General features: G+C 34.0%; 2 protein-coding genes across 2 annotated transcripts; both read right to left on the bottom strand.

Moving 5' to 3' along the window:
• Positions 1-1972: 1972 nt before the first annotated feature.
• On the bottom strand, positions 1973-3008 carry LOC116116882 (CASP-like protein 2D1). Its single transcript, XM_031402924.1, has 3 exons — positions 2697-3008; positions 2491-2602; positions 1973-2357 (listed from the first exon to the last, which is right to left on the bottom strand). Exons 1-3 carry the CDS (start codon positions 2831-2833, stop codon positions 2091-2093), a joined length of 516 nt encoding a protein of 171 aa, XP_031258784.1. The 5' UTR covers positions 2834-3008; the 3' UTR covers positions 1973-2090.
• A 1204-nt stretch (positions 3009-4212) lies between these two features.
• On the bottom strand, positions 4213-9315 carry LOC116116877 (probable beta-1,3-galactosyltransferase 3). Its single transcript, XM_031402919.1, has 11 exons — positions 8837-9315; positions 7823-7919; positions 7657-7721; positions 7363-7574; positions 7178-7241; positions 5997-6069; positions 5733-5853; positions 5432-5519; positions 5192-5317; positions 4992-5101; positions 4213-4724 (listed from the first exon to the last, which is right to left on the bottom strand). Exons 1-11 carry the CDS (start codon positions 8959-8961, stop codon positions 4576-4578), a joined length of 1230 nt encoding a protein of 409 aa, XP_031258779.1. The 5' UTR covers positions 8962-9315; the 3' UTR covers positions 4213-4575.
• Positions 9316-11401: the final 2086 nt, after the last annotated feature.

The raw sequence follows: 11401 nt of genomic DNA, 5'->3' as shown, positions 1-11401 counted from the left end.
TTCTTCTAAGTCTCTTCTTCTTCTTCTCTACTGTCCTGCTAATTAAGAGAAAACAAAAAAACAAACAAACAATATAAGGTCTCTTTCCAAGAAACTTCCTTTAATTAATTTTATCAGAAAAACAAAAACCAACAAAGAAAGATTCAAAGAGTGAGATAAAAGGAAAAGATTATTTACGAGAAAAATATATATATAAAAGGGAAAAAATTGATAAGAGAGAAAAAGAACAGAGACTCACAGGATATAACTTTGATCTGATGAGAACGAAGATAAAGAATGAACTGGGATTCTATTTTCCGGGGACTTAAAACGCCGTCGTTTTGTTTAGTTTGGAGTGGCCCAAATCCATCAAATTAAATCATAGCCCAAGATGAAGGTAAGATTTTAGTTGCCTTCAAAATTATGTCATGATTTTTTAAATTTTAAAAGAGAATTTAAAGTGAAATTTACTTTAATTTATTTAACCTTAATTAAATAATTGGTTGAAATATTCTCATATAAATAGTAAACTTACCATAATTGTGACAAAAATAATGGTATCTAAGTCCTTATATGTTTGTGTAATTAGATAATGATTTAAAATCACACGAGTTAATGTGGTTATCGTCGTTGGATTCATACGTTTATTAGCATGATTGAACGGACATACCCATATAAATAATATTACTAAGTTTATATTTATAAATTAACTGTTACTTAGAGATACAAAATCAAATATTTCTTTTATAGGATGGTATTGCTTCTATTATAATAAAACTTGTTCTAATTCAATGAATCTATTTTTGGTGCATTTGAATCTTTAGAAAAGATTATATCACTCATATGTAACACCCACCACATTAAACCTAATATATTATCTATGTTATTAAAATTAAATTAAAAAGCTAAGGGTATCTTACACTTTCACCCCAAAAGTTTGGCATGAAATTTTTCCTCCTCAATATTGGAAAACTAACAGTATCACTCCCAAATTGTGTTTCTATCAATTAATACAGTGATATAAGGGGGTTAAAAAGATGTTTTGAATAAACAGTTGACAATTGTGAACAATAGCTAGAAGTTTAGCCAAATAGTTGATAGTTTTAGCTGATATAAGTAATGTTTGATCTATGTCGGATCTAGACATATAGTAGATAGGTTTCCAAAGGTATTGTCTATACGATTTTGTCATGAAAAGGCGTTTATGGGTGATGTTTTGAATAAAAAATTGACAATTGTGAACAATACCTAGAAGTTTAGCTAAATAGTTTATAGTTTTGGCCGATATAAGTAATGTTTGATGTATGTCAGATCTAGGCACATTTTAAGTGGGTTTCCAGAGGTATTGTCTGTACGATTTTGTCCTGAAAAAGTGTCTCTGGATGATAAGAGTGTCCTTATGTTATATAATCAACTAAGACCCTCATCTCCTAACCAATGTAGGACTTTGGCACCAACACATAACAAAACCTCTATGTGAGGGTCGGGGTGACAGTATTAGTTTCACAAAACTAAGTGGAAAAATGTTATTCCGTCAAACCTCAGGATAACAGTGTAATATATTATATATGTTATTATGTTTATCAAAATAAAACTGAGAAAATATAATGATAGTAAAGAAATGGTAAAAGAAAAAGCAGGGGTGCTTCATCTTTGGTAGGTGAGATGGACAAATTTCCGAGCTTTTTCTAAGCAAAGTCATGATCCATCCACTTGCCTAATAAAGTGAAATTGTGTTAGGTGCAAAGCATGTATTCTTTTTCATTTTATCTACAGTTTTATAATGACATATTACCAATGATTTAGTACCATGACAAAGCAATCTCTTTTGAGGTGTGTGAAAGTTCTGACTTCTGATAAAACTTGCTCTTGTATGAACTCTGATATATCTATTCAAGCTTGTCTTTTATGTAAAGGGTTTCATCAATTTCCCCAGTTTACAATTTACATACAGTAGCTGGTATTGTTGCATAGATCTTTACGAGAGGATCAATTTGTTCAAAACAGAAGCATAGACTTGTGTGAAGTATTATTTATTCAAATGTCTAAAGTATAAGAGCTCAATCATTCACCATGGAACTCATAAAGCTGTTTGAAGGAAAAGCTATGGATTAGTTCCTTTGTTCTTCAACCTCCTTGGAAGAAGAAACAGAAGGAGGTTCAAACAGGCTGAAGAATCTATAAGCTGAGATTACTGCTAAAATGATGAAACATATAAGAGCCAAGGCATGGAGAACAAGAGCTATCTTCATTTTATTGCAAAATTTCCCATATGAGCTGCAGGCTTCACTCCATGTAACTTCCTGATCACCATTGTAAGTTAACCGCAGTATCTCTAACACTGCAGCCACTGATGTCACCATCAAGTAGGCCACAATCTGCTCAAAACAATCCATTCATACACAGACACATGGAGAAAAAAAAAAGTTAGCGAGCTAGCTCGACTACTATCACATCTCACATCGCTAGCAAACGAGAACATGAATTAGTTCATAAGTTTTGAGTTAGAACCTGATCAGAGGCAAAGAAAATCCAAGCTTTTGAAACAAAGAATTTGAACCATGAGGAAACAGCAGCAAAAAATGCATACGCACCACATATAGCACTGATGCAGACCATGAATCTGTTGAACAATTCTTAAATTTTTTTAGAATATGCATAGAATGAATTAAGGTTATAATAAGAGTAAAAAAGAAGGAGAAAGAACTTTATCTTACTTGAGTCCTGTCAGATTGCTGAACTCTAGTTTCCCATAACTGGGGTTGTCCTGCTGGTTAGTCACAGTTAACCAAATGGTTGCAACACTAAGAGGAATGGAAAAGATCCTGAGGGAACAATCAAGGAGCTTAAGCATTGGTGAGGTTTAATTAATGAGAAAAGGAGTGAAAGAACGATGAGAACGTTGGTGAACTGAAAGTGGGAATGTGGAGATAAATAGTTTGTGATCTTATCAGGTCTTGGAATGGAAAGAGAGAGTTTATAAGGTGTGGAGTTGTAGGTTTAGTGGGATGAGTGAGAAGCAGTGGGCAGTGGGGGCTCTGCCTTTTCATTGCAGGAATCATGATACTATTTGTTTGGTATTATCTAGTAGAAATGGTATCATTGATTCAACTGCCCACTGAAAGTTTTCTTTTCTTTCCTAGTAATGCTTACAGGTTGGCCAATTGACTTCCATTTCAGTTTTTCCAATGTTTACACTTGGCCGCGTTTACACTTGGCTCAGCCATGAGTTTCTGATATCTATTCTGCTTGCATCTTTCTTACTTCATGGTGATGAATGTAAACAGACTATTTCAAACACTTCAAAATTTTGGGCTCGACTATGTCAGAACTCAGAAGTGCTCTGAAGAAAGAATTACGGGCATCTTAATTAATCGCTAGGTCCATTGAATGTCTTATAAGTCCAAAAGATCAAGTAAGTCACAATATTATTGTAGTAGGTAATCCCAAAGTTTGAACCCAAAGACTCAAAAAATGGAACTAACATCATTAACTGTCAGGCTAATCTCTTGGGTTAATCAGGTATATATCTTTGACTGCAAACAGGTTTATTTTTAGGTTACAAGTGAATGTTCTTCACCCAAAACGCATCTAATCAGTTATGAGAACTCAATCTTATAAGCTGCATCCCAAATTCATTTGCTAAAGATGCGAGATATGACAAACTTCCTACATTTGTGACTTTGCATCTTCGTGAGGATGTCACACCAGTCCGATCAGATAACAAACCCATTTCAAAGTGGACGGATAAACTTGACCATTGATGAGATTAGATAATTAATTGCGAATTCATGGAGCATAAAGTTGATAAAGTGGGTTTGAGTAAAACTCACCTTTAAAAGCTTACTAGCTTAAGGGAGGATAGAGTCCAATTACATATATATACTATAACAGTCCGCCAACTCAAAGATGTAGGATGCACTAGGTCCAAAGCCATCATCAGGTCAAACAAGTGACTCTAATACCATGATAAATTGGGCTCGAGTAAAACTCACTTCCAAAAGCTAGCTCAAGGAAGGAAGAAATCTAACCACATATATACACCAACTCAGCAATGTGGGACAAATTCAACTTCAACAAAAGTAAATAGCCTAATAACTTATAAAAATATAGAAGATTATAAATCTGACATTTTAAGAGTAAAATTTACTAGTACTGGTGAGATAAATGAGTTGAAGGGGGAATCTTCATCACTATTTTATTTACAAATCACAGAAAGAAGGTACAAATCTATTAAAAGCAACACAAAAAGCCGCTAATTTATGAAGCACAAGGCAGCAAAAAGCTATTCTCAGCACTTATTATGAAGGTTCCATAAGCTATGGCACGCTTACAAAATGCCCCCCAGAGAGCAATCAAAGAATGGTTAAAATACAAACTCTTTTCCTTTCTTAAAACTGCTTTTGAGTCTCTCTCCTAGTCTAAAAGTGAGCAGAAAACTCAGCAACCAAAATCTCTCCTGCTTGCCTGATGCATATCTGTCTCATTCGATGTTTCGATATTACATAGGTTTCTCTATAGCAACATCCCCAAAACAACCTCAAGCCCTTTACTTGCTTCCTCCTGAGTTTGGAAGAAATGTTGTTTTTGGTTTGTTTAGAAGACTGCACTCCACAAAGCATTCTCACCTTCCCCACAACGCCGGTGGACCTCTTTCATCCTCTCAACAGACTTGCAGACGCCACTGCAGGTCCAATCAAACGAGGCAACACACACATTGCCTGCCTGAGCCTTCCACTCACAATCTGTGGCAAGTATCCAAATTATTAGATTTTTGCATCACATTTTGACAGTACATTCACCAAGCATCTAACTGTAACTCTTTGTGCAAAGTTTAAATCACACACACAAAATGAACTATCCAAAAAGGCCAAATCCAATAGATTGTATATCATGTATGGTTGGCAGGACTTTAGTCTGCTTGTTTCATGATATCAATGGAGTTCAGTGTTGGAAGACTGTTAATAAGTTCAGGAAAGTAGAACAACAGTAGAGTAAGTTTGTAAAATTACCAGGTGGGGTACCGCAACATAGTCTCCTGTCATCTATGTGTTCTACATCCAATCCGATAAACCATGACCCCAATGAAACATCCTCATTGGCATACTTGTGTAGCATATGCCTAATTGATATACAAGTGAAATGGTTCAGAGGAGATGTATATTGCTACACAGAATTTAACCACTTATTATTCAGATGATCTGGAACTTACCGGTTAATTGATATATAAGAAGCCAAATCTTTAGAAATAGCATATAGCTGCCCTGTAGCATGACGGAAGTATTTGTTTCCTTCTTCACCAAATTTCCAATATTCAGGTTCATGGTACCTCACTCCCCTGTGCATTGAAAAACTAATTAGAAAACATGACGGATAGAAACGAAAAGATAAAATGTTAAATTCTCCAAAACACAGGCCATATGGATATAGAGTAAGAACGTTCTTGGCTTACTTTTGAGCTAGGACTGGACCAGATTTCATGCAGCCTATGTACACTCTGGGTTTGGATCGATGCCTAGCCAAAGTTGCTCCAAGAGTTGCTGCAATAGCATGATGGATGAACAGTATGTAAGAACAAGGAAAAGAAAATATATTTTCCAGTCTTTGATTAAAGCAATTGGAGGAAAATATTTTTCAGTGATGAGCGGCCTTCTGAGTGCTTCGATTCATGTAAAACTTAACAATTTTGGTGACGTTTGCCAATATAGCATATCTAGAAGTAAAGAAACAAAAATTAGTAAATAACTCTTTACCTATATTTACATGTACATCATCATCAACTTTGACATAGAAATCAGCATTCCACAAAGCAACCGCAGTGGCAAAAAATATCTTCGTCTTGGCTGACAATTCAAGGTAACCTTCTACATGTTCCTGCCCACACATTTATTTTCAAATTTTAGTATAGCCATTGTTCTTTTATAAATACCAGCTCATAATGACAATGTTCATACTATCTGCGTTAGAGTATTTTTGTTAAAACAGATTGAATAAGGAAAGAGAGAGGAGAAGCTTACCAGCCTCAAAAAGTCACCATGTCGTTTATCTTCTGCTTCAATGGCTCTATCAAGGATACCACCAGAAGTAGCACTGAGATGAACAAAAAAAATAGAGAAATATGTCAAATTTTATCCATCAACCAGGTATTTGGTTTTGCAAATTAAGACTGCCCTATATACATCATTGACGTACAAAATTAAATGTAAATGTGTCTACAGGACGAAAAGCTTCATAAGTCATCTTCAATGCCTTATTCAGCTAAAATCAGCAACAATCAGCCTGATTATCAGGTCTTGATCGGTGAAACAATATTCACTTGATAAAATTCTACCTACGAGAAAATGTATATATACCTATTATGAACTATGACACAAAGGTTGGAAAACTGTACATCCAAATTTTTCAATCACATATAAAGCTAATCTAGACTGTTTAAGCCTATCTGGGTCTTGGACTTCTGAAATTTGCAAATCTAACAAACTTATTCATGTCACTATCAATTGACTTCCAGACCATTTTTCATGTATGATGATATTTCTTTAATTTAAGAATAGATTGTTCTTTTTCACCCATATTAACCACAAAATTAAATTTTGAAGTCATGTTACCACCTACTTATTAGGTTTTCCTGGCTATTAGAAACATTAACGCTTCTGAGACATCTCCTGATTAAAATTTTTCTGTTTATCATGTGGTGCTACCCTCCTCTATATAAGTTCTAATTTCTTTAGTTGCTGTCAGTATCTACACCATCAGTACCTCTCCATCTTGACATTTGTCTGTAGTAAGAATATGATTATATTATTAACCCATAAGATCCTTCAAATGTGAAATCTATACTTAGTTTAAGTTTTCCTTTTGTCATTCTTAATTATATTTTCTAAATGTGTACGACCCTCGTGCACATACATAATAGAAAACTAAAGCAATAAACATCTTTTCCAAAACTTTTCTCTTTCCAAGTAACTTTCTTGATTGCTAAGACGTCTTTCAGTAAAGTAACTGTAACCCCACAATTTGTGACCTGCATCTGTGCCATGATGGAAACAGCATAGGAAAAGAACCATATTCCATAAAGTATATGAAAGAGGGACCAGAAGAGCACAAGAGGCTTAAATTTACTTTAAAGAAAGCTATGCAAATTAAAGATGTAACATTATTCGACAAAACCAGATTTGAACACAAATGAAATACCCACCTGTGACCTATTACAAAGCGCATGACAATGCCCTTCTCTTCCTCAAGCTTCCTTCTTTTTTCACCTAGTTTTTATACAGAAGATTCAAATGTTACTCACAGATCAATTAAATACTGTATGTGAAATATTATATAAAAGAAAACAGTACGGTCAATGAAAAACATAGCAAGTAACTAATTGACAACCTTGAGGCATCCAAGTTGCACGAACTGAATCTCTTCGTTTTCGGCTGCTAAAAGCAGTATTAACTCCTACAACCATTAAATATTTCCTTTTACCACTTGATTCGCTAATCTTTACGTCGTCTGACAAGGGAGAACCATTAATAATTGATTCCTGGGCAGCTCTTGCAGCAGCCAATTCCATCTCCAAGTTTGAGATTGTTTTATCCAATGTTCTGCATTTCATATACAGTCAAAAGTTTAACTTACCACTAAGATCACTGCAATCAAAAAATATAAATCCTATAATATACTCACTGTATAGCATGATGGGTTTTTGAAACCTCCCCGATAATGTCCTCTGGTTCACGCTTTGCATCCTTCTGAAAAGATAAAGAAAGGAGGCACCCCACATGTTAACAATCTAACAAATATTCAGGTCAAGGTGAAAACATTTTCAACTTTCAAGTGATTGAATACTCACACTAACTGGATCACAACCCTCAGAAATCAGCTTTAGCTTTTCATCCTCAACCCCCATTCCTCTCGGTATATCTTTAACTTCAGGCACTGTCCACATTCTGTTACCAACACAAGCATATAAGGTAAATAAAAGCTTATGTCCTATAAAGTTCCATGTTATTATGAGTATGTCTTATAGACAGAAACAAAATATTCATGCTATAAAATGTAGACAACCGTGAGCCAACCACAATCAACTCAAGTCAAATTCAATAATTAGAGTATGAAACACAGAAGGAGAAACCAAAGAGCAAAGAAAGACTATATTACAACTATGGGAGAAAGTACAGCCCATATTTCGTGAGGAAAATTACTGTTTGTCACTGTTATAACTCCTTAATTTTCAGATATAGGACTATATTGTGATGGTAAATCCTTAAATAGCCAAAAGAATTAAAGAAGAGTTCCATCACTCTTCAGGCTTCAAGGGTCTTTTCTGGTTTTTATCAAATAACAACCACCCAGATCCTGAATTCAATACGCCGATACATAAGCAGCAGGTTATTTGGAAAAAATTGAATTGCCAAAGAAGGGAAACTGAACCCAGAGCTAGAACATTCATAAACGGCACCTCTAAAGCACAGCAGCAGTGACCAAGCATAGCAGTCAGACGGTTAAAGAACTTTGTTTGATATGTTACCGTAGCAACCGACAGTTCAAACTTCGATTAAAATGGCAATCGACCGCTCAAACTCAAATTCTGAACAGTTTTGAATCCATAACAATAATTCCAGATCCATCTACTAACCATAGAATCCACCAAACCAAGGAATTAAAAGAAATTAGAAATCATTTTTCATAAGTATTATCAACACATCTACACGAAAATTTCATCAAAGTCAATCCCTCCCAGAATTAACAACAGAACCAGAAACCTGATAAACTAAACACTACCAGCAAATTACAAATGCAAGCTAGAAGTGCAGTTCAAGAATTTCAAAACAGAAAGCATAAAAGCAACAATGAGAAAAATTACCTATCAGAGAAGAGCATCCCTGCACAAAAGCAACCAATACAAAACAAAATAGTCCATTTTTTTGAAACTGCATTCTTTGAAGCTGACTCAAACCCTCCTCCTCCTCCTCTACTCTTCCAACTCATTTTGCTCCTCTTTTATCTCCTCAAAACAGCCAATCAAGAGCCAAATCAAAACAAACGCATCTAAAATCTCAAGTCCACCAGCTCAAAAACCCCAAATTCAGATCCAAAAAATCAAATTTCCCCCCTTTAACACAACTCAGCTCTAAAAACACACAAATCCATGAACAAACATGCTTTAATTCATATCTCCATCTCCTTATCCACCTCCAGAAGACTTTAAAGACTAGAGCTTGCTTATGTTTTGGCGTGTTCTGAGACTTTTTCTTTGTGTATATGACCAGCTAATGTGGCTGGCTTAAGGTTCTTAGGTGGAAATGGAATAAGAAGACTCAACAACTTGACTGTTGATGAGAGTTGAACATTTATTTATATGTAAAGATAAATAAAATACTGAAAATAAATATATGAAGAAAATGGTTGTAAATAAATTACCCAACCGACCTTTAACAACCTTTCCTATTAAACACTGTTTTGTCTTAGTTGTACGTATCTCCTTCCTCGTATGACTCTTGAACTACCCCTCTTAAGCCTGTCTTGTGTCTTCAATAAATTATTCACTGTGCCAAAATATGTTGTTGGTTTTCATCATTTCAGTTAGTTGCATCACATAATTTTCTTGATTTATGCAAAAAATAAATTAATCAATAAGTTTTTACGAGATTCACGATTTTACCGCATTAATACATAACATCTTACGTCACGAACGAATGAATGAGAACTTAAATCAATTAATAAACTACAACAAAAAATTTCACCAGTAGTATTTCTCTTAGTAACCAATTCAAAATTATGAAACTTGTAGTATGTTTTTGAGGAATTTATATTAAATAAATGATGTATAAAGACAATAACAGTTTACCCTTCTAAAGAGATTGATTAACTTAAAGAAAGTGGTGATGGGATGGAACTCCACTATCTTCTTTACGGTATGTAATAAAGATTCACGAACAAACCACACTTAAGTTTCAATTATCATGTCAATTTTTGAGATTGCAAGATAAAGAAAGGTTTGAGTTCTGGAAGGTTAAAGCTAACAGTGGAGTGGTTATAATCAAATAAAGGTCAAGAACAACGGACTTGTTAATCATTGTGTTTCATCTAATTAAGATTGCATTTTGAGATCAAAACTCAGAAGGGTTTGTACTTAAATGAGCTAAATAAAAACCTATCAAATGCCATGTTTAATGAGCCTTTTTCAGATTTAATGCCGGTTGTCCCATTTGGGGAAGACAAACTTCCAGAGAAATGGTGTTTTTTCTGAGAGAGAGAATTAGTATAGGCTGTCAATCTTTTGATTATTAACGTGGCTATGGAGTTTCTTTCTCTATTGAGATTTTGTGTTTTGTTTTGTACTTGAATTTAGGAGCTTGAAGATCAATCATTCTAAGGCAACAGAGATGCGGGGATAAGAATGAATGTACACATGCTGCACGTGGAGAGAACATGAGCTCCAATAATGGATTCTACTTCTACAGGTCATGATAAATCAAAAAAGCCAATCTGTGTACAGTTTTTTTGTTTTTTTTTGTTTTTTCAGATGGGGTTCATGGGAATACAACATTCAACAGGGCCATGCAAACATTTTTGCCATGGATCCTCATGATGGTTGCCGAGCCATTTGTTGTCCCTAGATTTTTTGAAAACTCCATGTGACTCACATATACATCTATATTAGGGGGAAAAAAAAAAAAAATTAATTTAACATATAGGGGCGGATTCAGCCCCTTTGAGGCCTATCCTCATATTTGAAAAAAAAATTATTAATATACAGACCATAAAAAATTGTTAATTAACATATACTCAGACGTACCTTCAAATTTTTAAAAAATAAGAATATTATATATACTGTATATCTAGATCTACAAAAAAGCTTGTTATATATATATATATATATATATATATATATATATTCCAAGCAACATCATATTAAAAGTTTAAACTCTCTCTAATGTTTTTTTACACAGCTTTAGCAAATTTTTTACTCTTTCTTTCTCTTTCTCATGTTATTCTCTATTAAAATTTTTGAAGACTGAAATTGTTAAATTTTCACTACTCAAGGTGTCATAATTAGCTCCGTTTTCTGTTTTATAGATTTTAGGTATGTGTATTGTTCATTTCAATTTAGTTTATTGGATTGAATCTTTTTTTTCTTTTTGAGGTTTTTATTCTAATTTGAGAGAAAAATATATTAATCTTGTGAGTTTATTTGTATTTTCTGTCTAAGATGAACCTGCTTTTTCAAATTAAACCTTAACTGTATTTTAAGAACGTTATTCACCCACCACTTTCCTATATTTTAAACATCACCGTTCAGTTGTTCAAAATTATTAAGAAATTTGAGTTATTATCCATGTTATACTAAAAAAATTCCCCTTCTTTTATATTCATATTAAAAGTCAACGTAACGTTGACTTGATTTAAGTTTTGGTTGACTTTGGCT

The sequence above is a fragment of the Pistacia vera genome, unplaced genomic scaffold (assembly GCF_008641045.1).
Source record: "Pistacia vera cultivar Batoury unplaced genomic scaffold, PisVer_v2 Contig787, whole genome shotgun sequence".
Classification (NCBI taxonomy): domain Eukaryota; kingdom Viridiplantae; phylum Streptophyta; class Magnoliopsida; order Sapindales; family Anacardiaceae; genus Pistacia; species Pistacia vera.
Note: the sequence above shows the minus strand (reverse complement) of the source record. Positions and strands in the feature narration are given on the sequence as shown.